The 26,068-nt window shown below is 54.8% G+C and overlaps 2 protein-coding genes and 1 non-coding gene across 5 annotated transcripts in view; 2 read left to right on the top strand and 1 right to left on the bottom strand.

Annotated features, from left to right (window-relative positions):
* Positions 1 to 54: 54 nt before the first annotated feature.
* Positions 55 to 8,538, top strand: ODC1 (ornithine decarboxylase 1). Its single transcript, XM_025454672.3, has 12 exons — positions 55 to 210; positions 3,089 to 3,235; positions 3,321 to 3,454; positions 3,734 to 3,907; positions 4,103 to 4,275; positions 4,544 to 4,678; positions 4,796 to 4,877; positions 5,066 to 5,149; positions 6,090 to 6,252; positions 6,335 to 6,447; positions 6,538 to 6,752; positions 7,523 to 8,538. Exons 3-12 carry the CDS (start codon positions 3,353 to 3,355, stop codon positions 7,665 to 7,667), a joined length of 1,386 nt encoding a protein of 461 aa, XP_025310457.1. The 5' UTR covers positions 55 to 210; positions 3,089 to 3,235; positions 3,321 to 3,352; the 3' UTR covers positions 7,668 to 8,538.
* On the top strand, positions 1,606 to 1,738 carry LOC112665133 (small nucleolar RNA SNORA42/SNORA80 family). The gene has a single exon (XR_003140240.1). It is a non-coding gene; the product is annotated as a small nucleolar RNA SNORA42/SNORA80 family (small nucleolar RNA).
* An 8,871-nt stretch (positions 8,539 to 17,409) lies between the features above and the next one.
* HPCAL1 (hippocalcin like 1) overlaps positions 17,410 to 26,068 on the bottom strand; it is a 113,284-nt gene continuing 104,625 nt past the window's right edge. For all 3 annotated transcript variants that reach the window (XM_049095970.1, XM_025454673.3, XM_049095971.1), the window contains exons 3-5: positions 24,491 to 24,886; positions 21,900 to 22,005; positions 17,410 to 18,280 (exon numbers count right to left, since the gene is read on the bottom strand). In XM_049095970.1, the coding sequence (XP_048951927.1) occupies positions 18,183 to 18,280; positions 21,900 to 22,005; positions 24,491 to 24,868 (582 nt within the window). In that variant the 5' untranslated portion in view covers positions 24,869 to 24,886 and the 3' untranslated portion in view covers positions 17,410 to 18,182. The remainder of the gene's footprint in view (positions 18,281 to 21,899; positions 22,006 to 24,490; positions 24,887 to 26,068) is intronic.

The raw sequence follows: 26,068 nt of genomic DNA, 5'->3' as shown, positions 1-26,068 counted from the left end.
CCGGCGGCTTTGTCAGTCCCTCAGCGTCCGCCGCCGCCGCCCCTCAGCCAGAGCTCCGGCGCCACCTCGGGCCGGCGGTCCTCCGCGGGAGGGAGCGAGGCGGCGGGCGGCCGGCGGACGGGGGACGGGGGCGGCGGGGCGGCCGGCGGTCCTGCGCGCTCGGCGGCGGCATCTCCATGGGACTGGCCCGCGGCGCCCGCGCGCTCTGAGGTGAGGGGGCGCGTCCGGGCGGGGGAGGCAGGGACGGGGCCGGCCACGTGTCCCCGCGCGCCGCGCCGCGCCGCAGGCCGGGAGGACCCCGGGGCCGCGGGGGACACGTGGTCCCGGCGCCGGCCGCGGCTGCCGACCCTGCGGGGCCTGCTGTCCCCCCGGAAGCGGGGAGCCGAGCCCCGGCCCCGCGAGCGCCCGGCGGCCGGAGGGGACCGCGGCTCCCGCTTCCGAACCACGTCAGGGGTACTCGGAGCCGGAAGCTGCCGGGCAGGCCCGCGGTTTCCTCAACCGCTATTCTTCTTCTTTAAGACTCGCGCGGCAGCAGGTGCAGGAGAGGTGGGAGCGGGCCCGTGCGGGTCTCGGGCTCCCGTCGCTCGGCCCACTTGGGCTGCGGTGAGGCGGACCTTCGCTCCTCTCAGTTCTCGTGCAGAGGACGTGACCCGACCTAGAAGTTCGCCCGAGCGGAGCTATATGACGGCCGTCCAGGAGCCGTGGCAATGCCTTCTCCACTAGCCGCGGCTCGGAACGGTCCGGGAAGGGATCTTTGCAGGACTCAGAGGTTTAAGAAAGGCCTAGACTATTGAGAGCCCAGTTCGGGAGAACAGACCTACACGTAGGAGGCAGCCCTTAAGGGTTTGCAAAAAAAAAAAAAAACAAAAAAAAAAAACAATGTATTGTGGTCGTTTGAGATCCCCCAATAATTGGTGTAAGTGTGGGAAGCAGAACCTCTCAGAAATGTTTGGGGAGGACAGAATGTGTTGACTTTATTTAAAGCTAAAAGTGGGCATCATTTCGCTGCCTCGTGACTTTTTTTTAAGCTGGTCCCTGTCTCTGGCAAAATACTTCGCAATTGGCAGGAAGGGATTTGGTAGCAGAGGAGCGCTGTCTTGGGTTAACCCGCCCTGACTTTTAAGTCAACTTCGCTGTACAGGGCACTACAAAGTGGAATGGCTCTGTGTTGCAAGTTATTCAAATGAAGCTTTAAGAGGTACTTAAGAGCAATTTATTTCAAAGTGGTGACAACTGCCCAAGTTTAAGCTTGAACACTGCCCTGAAAGCTATTTGACAAGACCCTAACTAACGATCCCGGTCTGTCACTGCACAAGCCTGTGATAAGTGTTCATTATATAGACAGGATGGGTTTGCTGTCCCTTTAGTCTCTCGACTTCCCCTAGAGGTGCTTCAGGCAACGCAGGAGGTTAACTGCGCCAGAAAGTCATACTAGATCAAGTCTTAAAACAAGTTCTACTAGGGGCGCCCTGCTGGCTCAGGCGGGAGAGCAGGCGGCTCTTGATCAGGAGGCTCTAAGTTCGAGCCCCGCGATGGGTGTAGAGATTTAAAAGAAAGTTTTAAAGTCTTAAAAGTCACACAACATCAAAAGACCAATTCTACCACGCATGGGTTTGGATTTATGGCAGGCTCGTCCCCCTGGGCCTCTCATAGTGTCCCATGCCAGAGCAAACCATGGCCCCGAACCATTGCCTGGCCTCTGCCGTAGGCTGCAGGCACTGAAGTGGGTCGCACAGTGGAAAGAAAGTCCTGCCTAACAGAAATTAAAAAGGTTATAAAATCAATAATTTTAAGATAACTCATTTACCAACGTCACGTGTAACAAAGACCGAGGACAGTGGCTCAGAATGTTACAAGCTTTATTTTTGCTTATTCATAATTCCTGTTTGCTTTTTTATTTTTGTTATTCATAAAGTTAGCCAAAAATCATTTCCATGTGATTATTGTCCTAGCTAAGCAAGGATCAGGGTGCCGGTAAGGACAGATGAGATTTGCAGAATCACTGACTTGACGCCCAGCCACGCTGGTTTAAGAACGCTGATTTCTGATCAGATCCCACAACTGTATACATTTTGTTGATGTGGTGATTACTCTCTGGAAAAATACGTGCGTGGCATGAAAATAAAATAGCATAAAAATTAGCTCGTGAAATTCTTAAGGAACTGAGGAGCGCTCAGTAAGGTTAGCCTTAAGACATTTCCATGACATTTCCATCAGTCATTAAAGATTGTTCCGTTTAAGACTTAGTGACAACAGGAGATAGCAAGGTGTTTATAAGGCATCTTTCAGAATTACTGAAATGATACTTTAAGGTTCTAAAGAGCTAAAGCTTCTCTGAAATCAAACTGACCATTAAAAAAATTTCCTGTTTTAAAGAACTAAGTGAAGATTCTGAAATGTGCTTTCTTTTTCTTTTCTTTTCTTTTTTTTTAAAGATTTTATTTGTTTATGAAAGAGGCAGAGGGAGAAGCAGGCTGCCTTTGGGGAGCCTGTTGTGGGACTTGATCCCAGGCACCTGGGATTACGACCTGAGCCAAAGACAGAAAGGCAGATGCTCGGGATCCCTGGGTGGCGCAGCGGTTTGGCGCCTGCCTTTGGCCCAGGGCATGATCCTGGAGACCCAGGATCGAATCCCATGTCGGGCTCCCGGTGCATGGGGCCTGCTTCTCCCTCTGCCTGTGTCTCTGCCTCTCTCTCTCTCTGTGACTATCATAAATAAATAAAAAAATTAAAAAAAAAAAAAAAAAAAAAAAAAAAAAAAAAGAAAGGCAGATGCTCAACCACTGAGCCACCGAGGTGCCCCTGAAACATGCTTCCTATGGGTTTTTTAGCATGAATATTTAAAATGCTTATTTTGCGGTGTTTAAGTACTACAATGGGATTTTAGCCTGTCACCTTGAGAAAGTTTAGCGTTGAACCTGTGGTGTCTTTAGATAGTGCAGAGCTTTATGGAATCCTGTGACCTATCCCTGGAATAATGGGATTCCCAAATCCAGTGAGTGAGCTATCTACAGAGTGTGTGTAAGTGGCCTTGCTTCCTGTGTATGTGCAGTCAGTGCCTGATCTTTCAATTTGATATGTTCCTAAGGTGGACAGCAAATTCTCTGCCGATCAGGACATTTTCACGGCGGCCCCAGGGACACACGTGTTTTCAGTGGGACTTGGAATTCCAGAGAATTGGCTTTTGTGAGAAACTGGCAATAATTTCTTTAAATTCCATCTCCTAGTTTTCTGTGTAAGTATTCGTGGTAGTTTGCAGGTTTTTGTTACGAAGTACTGGGTATGGCTATGGCTTCTAAATATCTCCATCCTATTTGCAGTTTGTTAAGTTTTGGGGGAGCATCGAGAAACCATGAACAACTTTAATAATGCAGAGTTCGACTGCCATTTCCTCGATGAAGGCTTTACTGCCAAGGATATTCTGGACCAAAAAATTAATGAAGTTTCATCCTCTGTAAGTATCTTAAGTCCATGCTGGCCATGCAGCTTTGAAAATGCTGGGCAGATGACTGAGAAACTTCATTGGGGTCCTCAGGAAATGTAATGGAACTCACACGGTTAGGGAATTCAGAATTTATTCGCTGTGGATCATTCCATATGATAGTGACATTGTGTCCGTGCCCAGGCTAAAAACTTGAGGATCCGTTGAGACTGGTGGGAATGAGAGTTGAGGCTGCCTGTGGGATGTGAGATTAGGCAGCCAACAAGTTCCCTGTACCCACTTTTGCTGTAGGATGATAAGGATGCCTTCTATGTTGCTGACCTGGGAGACATTCTAAAGAAACATCTGAGATGGTTAAAAGCTCTTCCTCGGGTCACCCCCTTTTATGCAGTCAAATGCAATGATAGCAGAACCATAGTGAAGACCCTTGCTGCCATCGGAACAGGATTTGACTGTGCCAGCAAGGTAAGCAAAAACAGCAGGACTCCAAAATGATCTGAAATGGCCCTGGTGCTCCCAACAGGGCAGATCAAAATTGTGTTTCTTCGGCAATAGATAGTAATGAAAGTTGAGGGTGGGGGGGGGACTGTGAACTCCAGTGTTACTCGGTTTCCTTCATTGATGAACTATGTATATATAATATACTCTCATCTTTTTCAGACTGAAATACAATTGGTACAGAGTCTCGGGGTGCCTCCAGAGAGGATTATCTATGCAAATCCTTGTAAACAAGTGTCTCAGATTAAGTACGCTTCAAATAATGGAGTCCAGATGATGACTTTTGATAGTGAAGTTGAATTGATGAAAGTTGCCAGGGCACATCCAAAGGCAAAGTGAGTTACTCCTCCATTTAAGGGCAGGGTCACATATGGGACCTGCATATTGTCAAATTCAGATTTTCAGTTTTGAGATTCCTATGCTTTAAGTAAAATGTAAAAATGTCCTGGGTCAGGGGCAGAGTAGAAAATCTTAAATCCTCTTGATAAATAAAACTGTGTGGGATTCCAACCATGGGGTATCAGAGCCACGGATTTTTATCTTAACCATGGCTCTAAGTGGTCTTCTGTCATGGGAAGTTTAATACCATTTTTCTGATTCTAGGTTGGTTTTGCGGATTGCCACTGATGATTCCAAAGCAGTCTGTCGCCTCAGTGTTAAATTTGGTGCCACACTCAAAACCAGTAGGCTTCTTTTGGAACGGGCAAGAGAGCTAAATATTGACGTCATTGGTGTCAGGTGAGATCTTGGTGGTGGCGTAGAGGCTAAGATACTAGACAATGCATGTTTTACAAGTTTTCTCCTGCTGTAAGTAGTAATTTTCAAAAATAGCATATTCTCCTTTCTTTGCCCCAGCTTCCACGTGGGAAGTGGCTGTACCGATCCTGAGACCTTTGTGCAAGCCATCTCTGATGCCCGTTGTGTCTTTGACATGGGAGTGAGTATATAAACTCAAGCATGCTGGGGAGGAGGCCCAGGGCTGACAGTAACTAGGCTCGGCTCTAGAATTAACCTTTTGCAAAAGTCATCCCTTATGCCAGAGGATTAAACCCATTTGTTGCATACATTTTCATGACTTGTTATCAGTCTGCCTATACCCGATTGACTTCATTTTCTTGACTCTAGGCTGAGGTCGGTTTCAACATGTATCTGCTTGATATCGGTGGTGGCTTTCCTGGATCTGAGGATGTAAAGCTTAAATTTGAAGAGGTAATTTATAACAAAAAACTGTAACAGCTATTTTAGCACGTTCCATTTTGGAGTATTTCAGAACTTAAGTGTTTTAACTAATTTCAAAAGAAATCGTACAAACCTAGAAATAGTGTCTTGGTAGGATATTTTCAGTGAGTTCTGTGTTATTTAAAATTGTATTTTGGGATGTCTGGGTGGCTCAGTGCTTGAGCGTCTGCCTTTGACTCAGGGTGTGATCCTAGGGTCCTGCAATTGAGTCCCAAGTCGAGCTCCCCACGGGGAGCCTGCTTCTCCCTCTGCCTCTCTCTGTGTCTCTCATGAATAAATAGTCTTTTTTTTTTTTTTTTTATGTATTTTAGTGTGCTTTGGCATTCCAAACTGAAATGAGTCTCTTGCCCCCACCCAATCGTGTAAAACAGTTGATTACTTTAGGAAATGTTGCTGTGCAAAGTGTGTGGACCATATGTCGTTACCCCAAGTGTGCTCTTCTAGATACTGTATTTTCCTTTAAACATTTTAATTACGAAGTTAAATACTTCATATCTCATGAAGTGGACCCTTATGTGGTGGTTGAATTTATGAAACAGATCACCTTCTTACTGAGATTTTGTGAGATAGACAAGAATTAAGAGTTTTATCCTGTTGGTGTGAGTTTGATAGGTTAAAGTACTTGGTACCTTGATATCTCAGTAAGAGGTGATTTATTGTTGGGGAGAATCCTACCCATAACATCTTACAAAGGAGGGGAGGTATCCAGAGGGGAATCTAAGTGAAACCACAGGGTTTTTTTTTAGGGAGATGCTGGTTTGTTTTTCTTCTGTGGTTGCTTGATAATAAACCTCCCTGCTGGTGGCTGCTTTCAACGTTTTTTTATCCTGTCCTGTCACAGCACTGGTTTCTGCTCTTTGCTGTTAGTTCCCCCTGATAATGACTGTCCTTGTCTGTCTCACTCTTGTAGATCACCAGTGTTATCAACCCAGCCCTGGACAAGTACTTCCCGGCTGACTCGGGGGTAAGGGTCATAGCCGAGCCCGGCAGATACTACGTTGCGTCAGCCTTCACGCTCGCAGTTAACATCATTGCCAAAAAACTCGTCTTAAAGGAACAGACAGGTTCCGATGGTACGTATAAAGGATGAATCACTGCACACATAGTTGTAAGTTGGTACAGAAAGTGGTAATAGAGACTACTCTGCCTTTCTAGATGAAGATGAGTCGAGTGAACAAACCTTTATGTATTACGTGAACGATGGAGTGTATGGATCATTTAATTGCATCCTCTATGATCATGCCCACGTGAAGCCCCTTCTGCAGAAGGTACCTTCTGAACATAGCATATGCAGCAGTTAAGATGTGTGGTCATAATAACAAGGGTAACTAGTTATGTTTCTCTCTCTTCGAATGTAGAGACCTAAACCAGATGAGAAGTACTATTCCACTAGCATATGGGGACCCACGTGTGATGGTCTGGATCGCATTGTTGAGCGCTGCGACTTGCCGGAGATACACGTGGGCGATTGGATGCTCTTTGAAAACATGGGTGCTTACACTGTTGCTGCTGCTTCTACTTTCAATGGATTCCAGAGGCCAACTATCTACTATGTGATGTCGGGGCCAACATGGTTAGTGATGGCAACACATGTTTATGGTTTAATAAGAACAGATTTCCTCAGGTTTCTGCTGGCTGTTGTCTGGTTTATTTATTTATTTATTTAGTTAGTTAGTTAGTTAGTTAGTTGTCTGGTTTAAAAGGAAATTGTCTCGTTTAGATTTAAACACTAGGGGATCCCTGGGTGGCTCAACGGTTTGGCACCTGCCTTTGGCCCAGGGTGTGGTCCTGGAGTCCCGGGATCGAGTCCCACATCGGGCTGCCTGCATGTAGCCTGCTTCTCCTTCCTCCTGTGTCTTTACCTCTTTCTCTCTCTGTGTCTCTCATGAATAAATAAATAAAATATTTAAAAAAAATAGATTTAAACACTAACCAGGTTTTTAAAAATAGTTTCCTTTCTGCCTTAAGAATATATGCTGTCAAAAAAAAAAAAAAAAAAAAGAATATATGCTGTCAAATTCAGAAAATACAAATGGAAAGAAAATCCTTCTGGGAATACTGATCTGTATTTGGTTTCAGATTTTTGCAAAGGTATAATTATTTCAAAAAAAATTAGTGTATTTATATATAAGTAGAATAGTTTAATGAATGCACGTGACTTGTGGTTTCCCTGTGACGGAAATGATGGTCCTGAAGAAAGGCTTGCTTTAGAAACATTGAGTTGCTTCCTGATGACCTAGTAACCAAGGAAGTAAATAGGCTCATGAATAAGTGATTCTTGTGTGAAGCTGCCCAGTTACGGGGTGACTCAGGGTTTCTGAATATGCTACTTCTGTCCTTCAGGCAACTGATGCAGCAGATCCAGAACCACGACTTCCCGCCCGAAGTAGAGGAGCAAGACGTCAGCACTCTGCCAGTGTCCTGTGCTTGGGAGAGCGGGATGAAACGTCCCCCCGCTGCCTGTGCTTCAGCTAGCATTAACGTGTAGGTGCCACTCCTGTAGCTGTTAACTTCGAGTTTAGCTTGAATTGTGGGATTTGGGGGGACCGTTTAACTTAATTACTGCTAGTTTTGAGATGTCTGTAAGTAGGGTTGGCATGAATGCAACAGTATGGAAGACTAGGAGATGGGGTCACTTATCTGTGTTCCTATGGAAACTATTTGAATATTTGTTTTATATGGATTTTTATTCAATTTTCAAACATGCTACTAAGGAGTGCCCCTCAGCTGCTGAGCAAGCGTTTGTAGCTTGTATGTTGGCAGAATGGGCCAAAAGCTTAGTGTTGTGACCTGTTTTGAAAATAAAGTATCTTGAAATAATTAGGCATTGGGGAATTTTTAGTGTGTCCATTCCAAACGGCTCACCTTGAATGTGTTTTGTAAGTGGAGATTGTCCCACCGGCTGAGAAAATTATCCCAGAGGACTTAGGAGTTGGTGGTTTTCAATATTTTGAAAATCCATCAAAATGCCATCATCCTAGTCAACATTTTTATTTCAAGTACATGAGTCTTGTACAGCGTTTGCTTTGGATTCTCACAGAGCACAGTGAATTTAGCCCACATGTAGGTAGAAGGAAAAGCGAGGAGGAGACAGGCCATACCCCTGTGCTGCTGTCCCAGCTCAGCCCGCCCCGGGTGTACACAGAAGTGGCTGTGATGGAGTGCTCAGGGCCATTTGTTAACTGCCTTGTGTCAGGGCTGGGGCCCAGGGAAGGCCCATGGAGCCCCCTGAGCGCTGCCTGCAGGACAGATGTTCCTTCCCACTTGTCTTCTCTCCTGGACAAGTTGCATAGCTGCAAGTTAGGAATGTGGTACAACATTTGGCAGTCAACTTATTTTAATAAATTCAACAATAATTATCCTGTGTTGTAGCTCTCTACCTTCTTTGACTTTGACCACTGGCCTTTTACGTTCCCTTACTCAACTCCTAACCCCACTCCCCAAAATAGGACATCAGGCTCTCATACTGTGTGTAACCCCGAAGATGAGAATGTCAAATCCCTGCAGTAGCTGTATGTGGGGAAGGCTGGCCATGCAAGAGCCGGATGTGGTTCTAGGAAGCCACTGGTTACTCACCTGTTGCTGCGCGGCACCAAGCGTCACCAGCTACAGTACAGGGCCAGGGAAGCCTGTACACAGTCCAGCTGGGAGGGAATGCTGTGGCTCCTTTCACCTCGGGGAGTAAATGGAGCCAAGTCCTGCAGCTGGTGCTGTATTCACTCCCAAACAATCTGAGGGGAATGACTGCCGTTTCTTAAGCCACCTTTCCCTCCCAACACCTGAATTGCACGACTGACTGCATTGCTGTGATCACGGAATTAGCTCGTCCTTGGCTGCTCAGCCAGACTCGGGCCTGGCACGTCACCAGGTCCGCTCTCCCCTCCTAGACCTGAGAATACGGTTTTCCTTGCCGTAGGTGAACGCAGTTTCTCAGGAGCTATAAACAAAACAGGTTTGACTGGAGCAGGGGCCAAGGGGAGGGACAAACCTCTGCAACTGACGGTTTGTCTCACTTCTCTGAGCATGTCCTTTTATCATTACTCAGGATGTTCAGAATAAAGGAATTGGTGAGAGACGGGAGCTAGTCACCACGCTGCATGTTGGCGAATGAGGCCTACTTGAGCAGGAAGGGAAGGGGAGCTTGGAGTAGAGGCAGGGAGCTTAGATGGAGAAGAAGATGGGGGGAGGTCCTTTCCACTCTGAATGCCAAGGACTTGGAAAGAGCTCTTCCCTCCGCCAGTTGGGTGAAATGCAGCCTGCCCAGCTGACCGTGCCAGGGTCCTGTCCCCTCGAGAGCCTCCTGCAGCGCCTGTGAGTCCCCAGTGTCTGGGCTTTGCCAAGGCCACGCTCGGGCCTGGAGGGGCAGGTAGGCTGGCCCAGGCCAAATGGCCTCTGGTCCTTACACCTGGGAGTGAGTTAGTCCAAGAGGATGGAGAGCTCAGATGCTGGGTGTGTGTCGACGCTCCTCCAACACCCTCTTAAGTCCTAGTTTGCCGTGTGCGGTTACCTGTTGCCACTGATAAGGTTGGCACTGCCTAGGGGCGCCTGGGTACCTCAGTTGACCTGGCTCAGATTATGATCTTGGGGTGGAGATCAAGCCCCATGTTGGGTTCCCTGCTCCATCGAAGAGTCTGCTCCCTCTCCCTCTGCTGCTCCTCCTGCTGCGTCACTTGTGCTCTCAAAAAAAAAAAAAAAAAAAAAGGCATAGTCTAGTCATTCACAGAAACCTGACACTTCCAGGCTTACTGTGTGAAGTGAGCAACTATGGCCTCCACCAAGGAACCTTGGCAGGCGGTGAATTTTCCCTCCTGAAGGTGCTGGAGACTCGAGACAGGGCCCCTGGTGGGGAGGAACCTGGGGATCCCAAGCTATCGGTCCAGGATGAAGGCAGCGGTCTCAGCCTGGCAGGCTCTGCCTCAGTGCACTCAGGGAGTATCTCGAGCCGAGATGGCAGGCGCACCCCCTGCTCCAGAGATGGGGTGATGTGGGGAAGGCGGGCAAACCTGGAAAGAGCCGAAGCTCCCCAACTCCTGATGTGATGCATTGGAGGTGAACGTTGGGACAGAGCAGACTGCAAAACTAAAATGTGACGTTAGGGCAGCCCCAGTGGCACAGCGGCTTAGCGCCGCCTGCAGCCCGGGGTGTGATCCTGGAGTCCCGGGACCGAGTCCCATGTCGGGCTCCCTGCATGGAGCCTGCTTCTCTCTCTGCCTGTGTCTCTGCCTCTCTGCCTGCCTCTCTCTCTCTCTCTCTCTGCCTCTGAATAAATTTAAAAATAATAAATAAAATTAAATAATAAAATGTGATGTAAAAAGGTAACAGGGTGGGACACCCCGGTGGCTCAGCGGTTGTCTGCCTTTGGCCCAGGGCGTGATCCCAGAGTCCCCAGATCGAGTACTGCATCGAGCTCCCTGCAGGGAGCCTGGTTCTCCCTCTGCCTGTGTCTGTCTCGTGAATAAATAAAGTCTTCAAAAAGAAAAAAAAAAAAAGTAACGGGGAACCACAGGAACAGGGCTGACCGTTCATGTTAGAAGAGCTCCGGTCAATAAAAGGACGACGTGGTAGAAAGTAGGCAAGACATGAACACGGTTCCCAGAAAGGCTCTTTGGGCATGAGATTTTCAAACTCGAGAAAGGCACCGTGTCGCATGTCAGGGAGGCAGATGAAGGGGTTCCGAGGTTGACGGCTAAGCAGGCGTGCTCACACCCCAGACGCCGACGGGACGGTGGGAATAATCTCTGGAGGCAGCTTGGCAACATTCCAGATCATCCAAACTCCGACCCAGCAATTCTAAGAATTTTCTGACCCAAACCCCCTTACGGGCTTCGCACTGTGCACGTAAGGGCACACAGAGATGCCCCTCGCGTCCATCGAGGGGACTGGCGAGATGATCCCTGGGCCGGACTGTGGCCGCTTGAACACACACCTGCAGGAACCCACGGCCCGGCTCCGAGCTGCGGGGAGAGGAGCTGGGGAAGCGCGTGTGTGCAGGCACATACGCCCGTGTGCACAGAGCCTTTCTGGAAGACTGACAAACTGGGGGCACGAGGGGAGTGGAGACTGCATCGACACGTCTCCACGTGTCCGCATTACTGATTGTAAAGAAATTACAAGCCTCCCAAGGGAGGAGAGAGGCTCAGAACTAAATGGCTCGCGTCTCATCCCACGGCGGAGGGCAGCGGAAGGCCAGGGGCTCCCGCACCTGCTCCGTGCTTCTCCTGAACTTGAAGCCCAGAGAGGCCAAGAGGCTCGACTGAGGGAGGCGGGCGAGTCAGGAGGACCTAAGAGTACGTAGGTCTCTGCTTCCCGGCCCGTCTGTGCCCCTGAAGGAAGAGCCACCGCGGGAATGAGCCTCCTCTCCCAGCAGGGGCGGGGACGGGGCTCCCAAGCCCCGCACAGGGGGGCACCCGCTGGTGGGCCTCCAGCCTGAGAAGCGAGAAGCGAGGCCTTGGACTCCCTCACCGGTCGCGAGGGAGGGTCGGAGAAGCTCAGGATTTAGTGCCGAGTGAAAACATCTGAGAAATCCTTGCTGCCTCCATTTCTGGAAGTGGAGGCTTTTTTTCCATCCTCACTGCTGACTCTCAATGGGAAGGGTCGTGACCGACGTGCCCCGGGGGCGGCCTGGCGCCTGCAGCTCTGACCTGCCCGGGGACTGTGCGGGGACTGTGCGCACTCAGCTCCCTGGCTTGACAGGCGGAGGTGCCAGGCTCGGCAGATAAAAATAGAAGATGCTGCAGGGCCGTATACTTGCTGTGCATCTGAGCTTTATATTTGGGCAACCATGGAAGGGCCTCCGAGCCCTGGCTGCAGGCCCAGCCCCGCCTGGACGCCGCGGGGCTGCCCGGACCCTCGGCCTCCTTACGGCTCCAGGGCAGCAGGGACCGGCGGCTCTGGGAAGCGGCCCCACCGCTGGGCCGCCCGAGCCGGAGCGCCCTCCCGGCCGCGGCCACCAGGGGGCAGCAGCACCCCGCGCGCCGGGCTCCTCGGCCAGGTTGGGCGCTGTGACCAAACTGCCAGGTCACAGGGTCACTCAGCAAACGCGTGGCCAAGAGCCCTGACTGTGCCAGGAGGGCCGTGGGAACAGGAGCATGCTCTGGCTCAGACGGAGATCCAGGGCCGGCCACAGGGGCTCCAGGCAGCTGCGGCCACCACCAGGCTCCTGCTCCCCAAAACTTCCTGAGCCCCAGCAGGTGGAGCCCCTCCTGCCTCACACCTGCTGTGCCAGCCAGTGAACAGCCTTGTGGCCCTTGCCTGTCCGGAGGGGGTAGCACCCCAGCCACCTCCGGAGGGGACCCGGTGACCCTGCCCGCTTGTCCCTCTCGCCCTGGACGCCGTCCACAGCCTGCACCCTGCCCTGGCAGTGCCGGCAGGCTCCCCTGAATGTGGGTGGCTCTGGGCAGCAGGGGGCGCTGCTCCCGTGGAACCCACCCCCACGCCACCCACTGGCTATCCTTGGAGCCGGGGTCCGGGTCCCACTGGTCTCCATGCATCGGCACCTATGGCACCAGTGTTGCCCTGCCCCATCCTGGCATGGCCCCAGGCCCATGCTCTTCCCCCACCAGAGCTGCCCCCTGGGGGCATCGGGTCCTAACCCTGGCTCTGGCCCCCGTGCCCCCACATCTGGGGGATTGAGGAGCCACTGAGTAGCCCTCACCCTGAGCTGGAGAGCCTATGGGGCAGGTGTCGACCCAGGGGGGTTCACCCTACCCTAAGGCCCTGCAGCCCTTCTCTCTGCAACCGACATGCAGGGCCAACATCACAGTTCTCCGGGAGGACAGGGAGGGCCTTGTCCGGGGCCACAGGGCTCACGAGTGGCCGAGCTAGGACTCGTACCTCTGCCCCCGTGTCCAGGGCTGTTGTGGGTACGGATGGGCCCCCTGCTGACTCTCAGTCATCATCCCCCCAGCAGCTGGGCCTGTGCGGGGCTTGGCACTGGATCCAGGGGCAAAGGCGACCGCAAAGAGATGAGCTGACAATATAAGGTCAATATGAGGGCAGCGGCGCTTGAGTGAGGGGAGCGTGGGGGCTATAGCCACTCTCTGGGGAGAGGCGGGGGTGGCTCTCTGGAGGAAGGGACGTTGGCACGTCGTCTCAGAAAGGCCCTGGAGTGTGGGTGAGTATGAAGTTCAGGGCGGAGGCCGGAAGGCCACTGTCGCTCAAATTGGGGATGGAAACGGTGGATGCCCTGCTGCCGGCAGCAGAGCTGGGCCAGCTGAGGGCCAGGGGCAGGGTGGTCTCCACCGCACCCACCCAGCAGGGGCTGCCAGGGGCGCCACTCAACACAGCCTCTCCCACGTCTTCAGGAGCCACCCGTCGCCAACACGGGCCCAGATGCATCAGACTCTGGATGCCACGTCTCTGCGTGGAACGGGCCTGGATGTGTGTCCGTGTCCAAATCCTCATCTGTGGAGACCCAGGCTGGGTCTGTGGTCCCCAAGCACACCCAGACCCATCCCCCCACCACATACAAACACACAATGTGCGCACATGCACACATGCACACACATGCACACACAGTGCAAGGGGCACCGTCTGGGGGTCTTGATCTGGCCAGTTGTGATTCTGCTACTGACTTCCTGGGACCCGAGCGAGCCTGAGGGGCCTGGCCGATGGCTAGTGGAGAACTGGGAGGTGGGGGGTCTGCGGGGCCGGTCCCCTCCCTCTCCCGGGCCTCTTGAGCCTGCAGGTGGAGCAGAATCAGCCCAAAGGCCCTTGTAGACAGAACAGTCCTGTATGAGCGATGCCCGGAGCGTGCGAGCTTGGAGAGTGTTTGCACGGGCTGTGGGCACACGCAGCCACAAGCAGGGGAGACCAGCCAGGATGGGCCCAAGGGAGCCCTTTCGTGGACTGCAAGGGTCAGGTGGCCCACAGGTCCTCAGAGATGGCTCCTCTTTGGGCCTGAGCCCAGGGACGCCCACCCCCAGCCCAGCCTTGGAAGCTGCTAGAAAGAGCCTAAAGCCGATGGAGGAGGAGAGGCCCACTCTTTGCCCTCCAGGGGCAGCTGCCTTTCCTCCCCTGGACCCCGCGCTGGTCAGGCGGCCCCCACCCCGGCCCCACACTCCCCCCGTGGCTCCTCTGGCCCCTGGTCCTGGGTGGTGTCCTGCTGGGCCATGGCCCAGGCTCGCGCCCTTGGGACTGTCTGCTCCATAAACACGCCTCCCTCCAGGGCCAGGCTCACAGGGCTCCTGCACCACTGAGTCTACCTTCACCCCTTCTCCTCTGAGAGGCCTTCTGGATACCTCCCAGGCCAAGGAGAAGGCCGTGCCACGGGACTCGGACTTCGAACCCCCACTGCACCCAGCCCGAGGTGCCAGGCCTGCTCTGCCCGCAGCCCCAGGGATCCAGGACCCCGCCTCCACCTGCCCGCGCGGGGCCCACTGAAGTCCGAGCCCAGCACCAGCACGGTCAGGCCGCCCGAGGCTGGTGGCGGGTGGGAGGCCCAGTTGTGATCTCGGGGGGCCGTCCGCCTCACAGGCCGAGGCCTGCCGCTGCCCCTCCCGGCGGCCCCCTTCCCCTTGGCCCGAGGGGCAGTCAGCCCGGTTCGGAGCCGAGGCCTCTTCTAGATGCCTGGGTCTCCCCTCGGGCCAGTGGGCTCCTCGAAGCCAACCTGGGCTCTGTTCACTGCTGGCCCGCCACCCAGGGGTGCATTCGGATCCTATTTTCTGGGCAGAGTCCTAGGAAATGCAGACCAGCCCAGGGTCACTTTTTTGAAGATTTGCTTGAGACACAAACGTCACTAGGTGTGCAGTCTAGAGTCTAAGGGATACATAAGAAACCCCTAAGAACGTTAGCCAACTTGAGGCACCCATGCAGGATGGAGAGGGTCTGGGCTCCCCAGGGCAGGGAGAAGGCAGGATGAGACCCTTGTAGGAGGATGGGGAGCGGGGAGGAAGGGGCAGGCCCAGGCCTGTACTGCGAATGACCAGGGAGGGGCAGGAGACTCCGGGCAGCTCTGCTCCAAGAAGAGGACTCCCGCTGGGAAGCTGGCTTGGACCAGGCGGTTTTGAGTTCAGTTCTGGGTTCTTTCCTCCTCTGATGAGCTGAGCTTTCCTGGCACATGGATACCACCTTTGGGGCTGCTTCGTCTCCCTCTCAGGCAGCAGGACTCCCTAGGCCACACTGACCTCTGTGAGCTCCCGCAGGGGCAGGGTCAACTAGGACCCCCAGATCCACATCTACCAAGTTTCGGCAGAAGCACTTGTGATACTCAGTTTTTGTTTTGTTTTTTAAAGATTTGTTTATTCATTTTAGAGACGGAAAGGGCATGCAGGGGGTAGGGGCAGCGGGAGACGGAGAGAGAAACTTAAGAAGACCCTGTGCTGAGTGTGGAGCCTGATGTGAGGCTCGATCTCATGACCCTGAGATCAAGACCTGAGCCGAAAGCAAGAGTCACTTAACCGACGGGGCCACCCAGGCTCCCCCCTCCATAGCTTTATGTGCCATTTTGACTGGGTCATGGGTGCCCAGATATTGGGTTAAACATGATTCTGGGTGTGTCCACGTGGGTGTTTCTGGATGACATTAACATTTCAGGGGGTCCAGTAAAGCGCGTGGCCCTTCCCAGTGTGGGTGGGCCTCATCCAGCCTGTTGAATAGAACAAGAGTCAGGGAGGGAAATTCTGCTCTGAGGGTCTTGAACAGGGATGTTGACCTCTTGCCTTCAGGCTCGTTCTGGAATTGTGCCTTCGGCTCTCCGGGGCAGAGCTCCAGCTTACAGATCTTGGGACTGTGCAGCCTCCAGAATCACGGGAGCCAATTCCTTAGAATAACTCTGTGTGTGTGTGTGTAAAGCTTATTGATTTCCTATCGGTTCTGTGTCTCTGGAGAATCCTGCGAGGCCAGTCGCCTCCATTCATGCCTCCGCATGCCTAGCATGGAAGCCCTCCCCCACAAGCAGTATATGCATTTAACCTATTTTTGTAAAATTCAAGTCCCTCCCTGAGTGGGGGGAGATTCCCCTGGGCCAGGCGGAGTTGCCAAGGCACCCTCTTGCCATTTTGTAGCAACGGAGGGTGCTGCCCACCAAGGCCCACAGCTGTGGCTGCATGGGGAGCTGCACCACCAACTAGGCCCTGGCAGTGCCACCGGCTCAGAGGGCACTTACAGATGGCTCGTTGTTTGTGCTCGGGGGCGCGGGCCTTGAAAGATCACTAAATTCAACAAAATAGCCACAGTCCCTGACAGCCTGTGAGGCGGGCTCTGAGCTGCGTGCGCGGCCCACGTACCTAGACCACCTGCCTCTGAGTTGCACCCCCTTCCACTAGTGAAGATCCTGAGGCTCTGAGAGGTCCCGCAGCCCACAGCAGGGGTGACAGACACACGGAATGCCAATCCTCCTCCCCCTCCCCCCCGCCACACCCTTTGGAGAAGGTAGGCCCTCCTCAGCCAAGGGTGCATCTTGACTGGCCCATCACGGTCACCTCACACCCCCACCTAAGGCACTGATGTGGGTTTCAGCCACTGAGAGGTGAAGCTGGTGAGGACGGGGCGGGGGAGAGAATTCTGGAAAGTTCTCCCTCTCCAGGAAGAAGAGAAAAGAGGGCTGCTCCTCTTCCAGCCTGTGGAATGCTGTGTCAGCCGTACTGTGGGGACCCACAGGAGCTAAGCGTGACGACCAAAGCTAAATGTGAGACTGGGGGGCGGGGGGAGGCAGCGCGGGGGGAGGCAGGGCGGTGGGGAAGGTGGAGGGAACCTGGGAGCCCCGGGGATGCTCTCGCCAGCTGCTGAACTGGCCAAGCCTACAGAGCGCTGCCTTTGGACCTCTCGACGTAGGAATCAAACATTCCTGTGATGGAAGCACCTCCTGCTAGGTTTTCTGCTGCTGGGACCAGAGGTGTCCTTCCAGTCACCAGGTCTCCCTCCCGGCCCGCGCTGAAGCCCCTGGTGCCCGCTCTGTCCTCAGAGGGCATGTGCTGTCCTGTGACCTTGCTGATGACATGGGCACAGGGTGGGACAGTTGGGGAGGGAGGCACGCAGAAGCCTGACTGTCCAACCTGCCAGGGACGGTCATCTGTTATTTCCACAAATATTTCTTGGCATGAATGGGGCGGATCCTGGAGAACAGGCTGCCCGAGATTTACAGACAGAGGGAGAGCTACAGGGACACGAGAGAGGAGCGGAGTTTACCAACGGCAACCTGACCCGCTGCATCTACCTTGACCCCAGAGTCCTGAGCACCACGGGCGGCAACGGGGGCTCTCACGGGCCAACACAAAACTCAGAGAATTCCGTTTATTTGATCATTTTTAATATGGGAAATGCCAGACCAATCAACAGGGAGGACAGACCCTACACAGATGCCTGCGCTCACTACGTGGACGGGACGGTCTCCACGGCACTGGGCACGCATGCATTTCCTTGGAAACGGGCAGATTGAGAGCGCATAAATACCACAACATAACCAGGCTCGGGGGCGATCACAGGCCACGAGGGAACCACGCTTTCACGGGCAACGGAGGCATGAAATACGGGACCTACACGGGCACATCTCACTTCACCAGAGGCATAATTTACACATGAGAAGAAAGGAGGCCACAGTATATGTACGTGCAAGCAGCTTTGGTCAGAGGAAACGGACGAGCGAGGTGGAGCCATGCACGGGGAGGGCTTGCCCGTCTGCTCTCGCTCCATCCTTGTCCCCACCTTTCCCACGGTCACCTGCGAGATCACAAAACAGAATAGCTGGCCTTGTCTCGATCTTAGGAAGTCCCATCAGTGTCCCCAGCGGCGTCTGGGCTCCCGGGGAGGAGAGGTGCCCCAGGAGCCAGATCTGTGAGCCCTGCGTGTAAACACATCCCCGGGGGGCGCCCTGGGGGGGGCAGGGGGGCAGGAGGAGGCCCGAGTGGGGAGGAGGGAGGCGCAGCCACCAGGCCAGGGCAGGTGCCGTGTCACCCGGGCCCGGCCGGAGAGCAGGAATGGTGGAGGAGGCATCCACTTCTGCAAGCAAAGCTGAAACGGCGAGACAAGCCTGTGTTTCTCCGCCACTGTCCGGACGCCCGGCCCCTCAGAACTGACTGGCGCTGCTGGGGTCGCACTGCAACAACCGGACGATGGACGGGTCGCTCTTGGCACCTTTAATGAACTCTTCCAGGGACAGCTTGCCTGTGGCAGGGGAGAGAGGAGAGATGGGGTGAGCCGGTGCTCGGGGGTCTTCTCGCTTCCCGAGGTCAGGGACGCTGCTCCCGTGGCGGGGGCGCCCCGTCTGGTCTAAGTCTCGCACCTTCCGGGAGCTGGACGGCAGTGAGCCTCCACTCACTTGGCACGCGTTTCTGGAAAATCCCTTTTGGCTCCCACGGCTCACAGCAAAGCACTGGATGGCTTAAAGGACACCCCACCTAGCTGGACCGGGGCTGTGGCTTGTGGGACAATTTCGATCCTGTTAGAAGCCACCCCAGGCTTTACTCAAGAGAGCTGTGGCTTGGGGAGCCTGGAGGGCTCAGAGGTTGAGCGTCTGCCTTCGGCTCAGGGCATGATCCCGGGGTTCCGGGATCGAGTCCTGCATTGGGCTCCCTGCAGGGAGCCTGCTTCTCCCTCTGCTGTGTCTTTGCCTCTCTCTGTTTCTCATGAATAAATAAATAAAATCTTGAAAAGAAAAAGAAAGCCGTGGCTTACCCGGAAAGAACATGAGAGGCCTGTATCTCATCCATAACTGATTCAGCTGAGGGGACCATGGCTCAAGGAGGGCGGGTACAGGGGGACAGCTGGGGTCCCCCTCCCTCACTGCCCAGCGCCTGGTCTCCCCTGGAGGCAGCAGGCCCTGGCTGCTCGCTGGCAGGATCGCTCTGTGCTGCGTACTATCGCCCTTTGGGGTGAGGGACTAGGGCAGGCTGGCGCGCTATGGGTCCAGCTGGGGCTCCCTCCCTGCTCTCCTTCCTGCACCACCGACCCCGTGACTGCTGGAACCAAGATCAGGAAAGCGGGTTTTAAAACTGAAGCGCGTTCCGGAGGAGCCGATGCTGGGGACACATGGGTGTCCCCCTCGGTGGCCCCTTTCCCAGGACATACACGGGGAAGGACCTAGGCTTGAAGCTGGCTCTGTTCTGGGGGCTGTGAGCTGTGCTGACGTGGATCCCACAGGACAGCAGTAAAGGAATAAGGAGCTCGTGGCCCCCACCACGCCGCCCCGGGGCCAGCTACCACCCTCTCCCGTCTCAGGATCTTCAGCCCCGACCTGGCCCGGAGGACGCACTCAGCGAGCCTCTGCCAGGGAGCCAGGTGAGGGATCCAGGATCTGGAAGGGGGATCCAGGCTCCCAGGCAGAGACCTCCCAGCAGCCCACTGCCGGAGAGGTACACCCCCTCCTCCTAGGTTGGGGGGCGAGCAGCAGGGGGCCGGCAGGCTGGCTCCAGGGGAGATGAAACAACACCCAGGCTGAAGGATGGGCTGGGAAGCACCCCCTTCAACAGGGAAATTCTCCAGGACCCTCTGCTTACTTACACGGCTGGGGGGCAGGGGGGGCTATTGGGCTTTGCTGCTTTCCTATGGTTGGTGGGGACATTTACTCCCCCACCCTCTGACCACTCAGGGCGAGGAGCTCCTGAAAGCACAGCCCCCGCCTCCTGGCAGACAGCAGGGGCGGGTGAGGGACCGAGGGGGGCCCCGAACGGCTCTGGGGGTTCCTGAGCACGGTCTGGGGCTGTTCGGCGGCTGTCAGGGTGTTCCCGGCGCTCGCTGGTCTCAGCTCACGGGTACGGCCAGGACGGGTGTGAACAGGAGAGGGTTGTGCTGGAGAACACCTGCCAGGTGCCCCTGACCCCTGGGGGAGGCAGGGAAGGTGAGACAAAGCACAGGGCCCCACCCGCACCCCTGCCTTCACCCTTGTCTCTCCACTGAGTCTCCCTTCCGTCCCCAAGCTGCGGGACAGACGGACACTGGGGCCCACACAGGTGCCCCGACTCCCTACGTCAGACTCAGGTTCACAAGGAGCTGGGAAGGTGCAGGCCCAGCTGGCTCTCGGAGGGGCGGGCGGGCGGTCTCAGGCGGAGGAGCGGGCCGGGGAAGGGGGGGCCGGAGAGCAGTGCCCAGGGCCCTGGGCTCACACTTTCTGGGCAGCACCTCACTGCATCCTCACAACCGCATGAGCCTGGCTTTGTCACCCCCTTTCACAGAGGAGCAAAGCAAGGCTCAGGAGAGCCAAGGCTCGGGGCAGGCCTGTGGGCACCCGGGCCCGTGCCTTGCTACCCTGGAGGGGGGGGGACAGGTTTTAAATCCGCCCAAGAGCGATGCCGGGCACAAGGCTGTCTTGTTTTACACGTGAGCACGTTTGTAAAGCCATGTGCCGCGTCCAGTGTACTTTCTGTCGCCTGTGGTCACACAGTGAACCCATCCCCGGGCTGGCTCGGTCCTTGAGCTGTTTGCTGAAAGCACTTGAGAGTTTACAGAGCACTTCCTCCTGCATTAGCTTACTTTGCATCTCCAGCACCAGCCGGGGGGCATTTCCTTTTCTTCTCTAAATGTCCCCCTTCTTTATTGTTTGAAAGCAAATCAGACCTGTCTCCGGGACTGCACTTGACAGAGCCCCACGAGGCACGGACCCGCCGTGTCGTGTCGCGGCCACCTGCCCTTACCCAGGTCCCACGGAAGCTCCCCGCTACGGCAGAGGGAGAAATGGGGGCATGTGATCCCTGCGCCAGCAGCGGCCACCGCGGCCTGTCCCGCACCTGCCGGTTCTGCGGCAGCGCGGCCCCGGGGGTCCTGGCACAACTGCTGAAGGCCACTGTGTCCCAGCAGAGCCCCCGGGGGCCAGCGGGGAGCCTGCAGTCTCAGGATGACAGCAAGGGTCCCACCATCCGACCTTTGATCCTTCACCATCCCCCTGACCTGAACAGGGCCCAGGTGCCCCGGGACCCCTGCCTCCCTCCCCTGAGACAGAGACACACCCGTACGGTGCGTCAGTTTCCTGCAGAAAGTTATTTATTAGATCAACAAAGCCTTTGGTTTTCAGGGATGCCCCTTTCAAAGAACAAAAAGTCAATATATGCAATGATATACACAACACTCCCTAAATATCAAGCCAAAGACTGAAAATAAAACTTTTCAACTCCTTTCTTTAACAGAGAGGATCAAGAAGTGACCTGTTTCCTTCCTATAAGGGGTATGAATTCCATTTTACTCAATCTTTCTTTAAATTTTCTTAGCAACTTCTTAACAACTTCTCCACTTCCAGAGAACGTAGCCAATTTAGTAGTAGTTAATTAACTCAGGAAAGCTTGCTGGGATACACAGAAATCATTTTCATGAGCATATAATGATCTATGTGACAGTCTCCCCCGTTTTAGAAGCGGGGACACTCCGGCTCAGGGTGGACAGACCATGGCTTGAGGACAGAGCCAGGATGCAGGCCCGTGTCTCCCTCCCTGACCCTGAATCCCAGCTCTTCCCGCCGTCCAGCTGCCCTGGCTGCGCAAGGCCAGGGTGACCGGGGGAGGCCTGGGAAGTGCTGATGGGGAGGGAAGGGTCCCCAACACACTGCGGCTCTCAGCGGCCCCCGCTCCTCCTTTTTTTTTTTTTAAACTTTATTTTTTTTTTTTAAGATTTTATTTATTTATTCATGAGAGACACAGAGAGAAAGAGAGGCAGAGACACAGGCAGAGGGAGAAGCAGGCTCCATGCAGGGAGCCCGACACGGGACTCGATCCTGGGTCTCCAGGATCACATCCTGGGCTGAAGGCGGCGCTAAACCGCTGAGCCACCCGGGATGCCCGCCCCCGCTCCTCCTTACCGTCATTGTTGGTGTCCATCTGTCTGAAGATCTTGTCCGTTCGTTTCTCCGGAGTGGACTCGTCCTCGGGCATTTTCATCACAGAGGACACCATTTTGTATATAGCCTGCAAAGAGACACACAGAAGCATGTGCTCTAAGATTCTGGAATGTTCCTGGGCCGATGGGGCAGGGGTGAGCTTCTGCCCAGCCCACAGCAAGGCACGAAGAGATGCGGATGCGAGAGGCCTTCAGGACCCTTCCTCAGCTTTCTAGAGGAACATTTCTAGAATGTTCCATGGTGACTATCACAGATGGCCTACTGGGCAAAGGAAGCCAGACCCATTTATGTGAAATTTGAAAGCAAGGAAAACACCACCACAGTGACTGGCCCTGAGACTGGGGGCTGTCTGGGGCGGGGGGCAGGGAGGTGGGAGGGGATAGTGCAGAGGAAGGTTCCTGAGGGAGCCTTTGGTGGGGAGGGGCTGGGAACGTCTGTAACTCACGAGGGTGGCGGTCATACAGGCGTATATGCACATGACCCACTCCACACTTAGCTGTGAGCATTTTACTCTGACTGTTATACCTCCTTTTAAAGATTTTATTTAATTTATTCCTCAGAGACACAGAGAAAGGCAGAGACACAGGCAGAGGGAGAAGCAGGCTCCCTGCGGGGAGCCCGATACGGGACTCGACCCCAGGACCTCAGGATCACGCCCTGGGCCGAAGGCAGACACTCGACCACTGAGCCACCCAGGTGTACACAGAGTTGTACCTCCGTTTAAAACAAGAAAGATTTCACCCCTGAGACCCATAGGGAGAACCACATCACGAGCCCCAGAAAGGCCAGGCAGCAGGGTGACCAGGTGTCTCCAGAAGGATGGAAAACCTGTTTAGAGAACCTCAAGCACAGGCAGCATGCGTCTCCGGGCCTGGTGGCACCCAGGTGCATCTCCCTGGGACAGGACATCCCCCTGGGACCGGGCCATGCAGCATGCCCAAGTGCAGAGCCAGAGGCAGCACCAAGCCCCTCCAAGGTCTTGGTGGGCTTCTCAAGTACTTAAAACACAGTCCATGCTGAGAAAGGTATAGGAGGTGGGTGTCCCAGCCAGCAGGCTGAGGCGCCATGCAAGGGGCCAGCGGAAGGGTCTCAGGCTTTCGGGGCCTAGCAGCCAGATCCTATTTGGACAGGCATGGTGCCTGGCCCCACCCCGTACGTGCTGTTTTGAACAATCCCACTTGTGTGTTCGGTTTTGCCCAGGCCGGTCTGCTCAGCCAGACAGGCATGCCCGTTTGCTGGGCAGGCTAGGGTTCTAGGGAGAAAGATTTCTTACTTCTATCCCCTTATAGCTAAGAACCAAAGTGACCATTGAACCGCAGAGTTCCCCAAACCTGTGTTGATTTATTCTGCATGAAAACCACCTATTAGGGCAACAGGTTGGTCACTGTTCAGGCCAGCGGAGGCTGGTTTAGTTCACGGGTTTGACGCTCTTTGCTCAAGACTTAGCCCTGAGCTAAGTCCCTTACGTGTAGAGAATGTACTCCAGGAGTGGGGGCGCAAGGGGGACACCAGGGCAGCAGCTCTGGGGTCCTCCACTCTAACACATGCCTAGGCACCCGACGGAGTGAACAAAACTTGGTTTCTCTCCGAAGAACAGCCTCACCCACCAGAGCTGCTGACAGGTGTGAAGGTGAGGACAAAAGGTCTCACAAAGAGGTGCTCCTCCAGTGTCAGAGCTTATTCTGGGGCGCTAGCGTGTCAGGCTTCCTTCACAAGGGCACGTTCCTGGGGACGTGACAAGCTGAGTGTTGCATTCTCAAACACGGGGATTCGAGAAGGTCTAGTAGGTGCCTTCTGCAAGTATCGAAGGACCTTGCCGTTATAATTTTCAGCTCTAGCTGAAAATTTTTTCCAGCACCTCTCTGAGCCTCAGACTTTGTGAAATGCAGAGAGGGACCGCCCCCCACCCCAGGGGTGTGAAGAAGACGGATCAAAGCCCTTAGGCCAGGCCTGATCCAGAAATACTGGCTCTTATCATTCCAATGGCAAGGACCTTCCTGGTCAGGTGACTGGTGGTCACTTTCAAAGGTACATGGGGAGGGGACCCCTGGGTGGCTCAGTTGGTTAAGCATTTGCCTTTGGCTCAGGTCATGACCCCGGGGTCCTGGGATGGAGCCCTACATCAAGCTCTCTGCTCAGCTGGGGCCGGGGGTGTGTGTACTTCTCCCTCTCCCCAGCCCTGCTCAGGTGCTCTCTAACAGGTAAATAAAATCTTTAAAAATAAGAAAACCTGGGCCCAAGTGGCTCAGTGGTTCAGCACCTCCTTCAGCCCGGGGCCTGATCCTAGAGACCCGGGATCGAGTCCCACGTCGGGCTCCCTGCATGGAGCCTGCTTCTCCCTCTGCCTGTGTCTCTGCCTCTCTCTCTGTCTCTCATGAATAAATAAATAAAAATAAAATCTTAAAAAAAAAAACCTGCATGAGGCGCAGCAGGTGGCACCGGGCGGGGAGTGAGCCCATGTGGCAGTGAAGGTTCAAGACTAGGGTGGGGGTGGGGGGACCCAGGGGACGGGGTGGGGGGACCCCAGGCCGCCAGCCCTCCCGGGGCCCTACCTGCACGATCTCCAGCATCTCGCTGCGGCTGATGTAGCCGTTGCCGTCCAGGTCGTACATGCTGAAGGCCCACTTGAGCTTCTGCTCCAGCTTGCCCCGGGACGTGACGCTCAGCGCGATGATGAACTCCCGGAAGTCGATGGTGCCATCCCCGTTGGTGTCGAACGTGCGGAAGACGTGCTCGGCGAACTTGGAGGCGTCGCCGTAGGGGAAGAAGTTGGCGTAGATCTTCTTGAACTCGTCCACGGTCAGGTGGCCGGTGGGGCAGTCCTTGAGGAAGCCCTTGTACCACTCCTGCAGCTCGTGGTCCGTGAACTCCGTGTTCTCACGCAGGTCCTGCAGCACCTCGGGCCGCAGCTTGCTGTTCTGCTTGCCCATGGCGGCGGCCGGCTACACCTGCGGGACGGCGGGGGGGGGGGGGGGCGTCAGCGGGGGGCCGAGCGGTGGGCCCTGGGTGTCCCGCACCCGGGCCCAGAGCCCCCCAGCCGTGCGCAGGGTATCTCAGCCCGCCCGGGCCGCCCTGCAGGAAGAGGGGCCCATCGTGCGGCACCGGGGCAAGATGTGGGGGGGGGGGGCAACTTAAAATCGGTGGAATGAGGGCTTTATCTGGGGCTGTACAAGATTGGAGGATCCAATCCTCACTCTCCTGAGCCTCATCAGCTCCGGGCACAGCGCCTGCTGAGCTGAGGGCACCCCCAGAGCCCTGGGTTCTGAACAATCCTTTCTTAGGCACCACATTCTGTTTTTAGAACCGGTGTCCAGAACCGGTGTCCAGAACAGGTGTCCAGAACCGTTTAAGGAGCCTCCTATTTTGCCTCGGAGAGACTCCCCAGGGCCGAGGGGTGGCTCTAGAATTAGCACCAGGCAGCCCAGGATGTCTCGCATGTTGGCAGTGGAAGGCCAGGTGCCCCTGGGAGCGCAGAACCTGCCCCCCCACAGCAGCTTCCCACACCGCTGGACAGAGGACTGACCCTGGAGAGGCAGCACCTCTAGACGCTAACGCGGATCTCACTTCACCGCCTCATTTCACGTTCCGGCTCCGACAGTAACACAGGACAGTCATCATTTTTCAAGTGTATAGAACAGACAATAAATGTAAAGTGTCTCCTGCCCCCGTCCCAGAGGTGTCCACTTTGAACCGCTTCTGTTACTTATAAGCTCTCCCCCGCCGCACCCCCATTAGGAAAGGGAACAGATGCGGTTCGTCTATTGTCCCTGGCGCTTCCTCCATTGGCCCCTCCTGGGTTTTATTAACTTTATAATACATACCCCTGTTTGTACTTATCTTTATGGCTTTACTTTTTTTAAGATTTTATTTATTTATTTGAGAGAGAGTGAGCGCATGGGTGCACGAGCAGGGGTGGGGGAGAGACAGAGGGCTAGGGAGAGAGACTCTCAAGCAGACTTCCCACTGAGCACCAAACTCAATGTCGCCTCAATCTCAGGATCCTGAGATCATGACCTGAGCTGAAACCACCAAGATGCGGTAAGATCTCTGTCCTATTGGAAGAAAAGTTCTAGGCCAGGTTGGAGCTCCTGCATTTTCTGCAATCGCTCTTAGGGGGCCCACCCAGATGA

The sequence above is a fragment of the Canis lupus genome, chromosome 17 (genome assembly GCF_003254725.2).
Source record: "Canis lupus dingo isolate Sandy chromosome 17, ASM325472v2, whole genome shotgun sequence".
Classification (NCBI taxonomy): Eukaryota; Metazoa; Chordata; class Mammalia; order Carnivora; family Canidae; genus Canis; species Canis lupus.
Note: the sequence above shows the minus strand (reverse complement) of the source record. Positions and strands in the feature narration are given on the sequence as shown.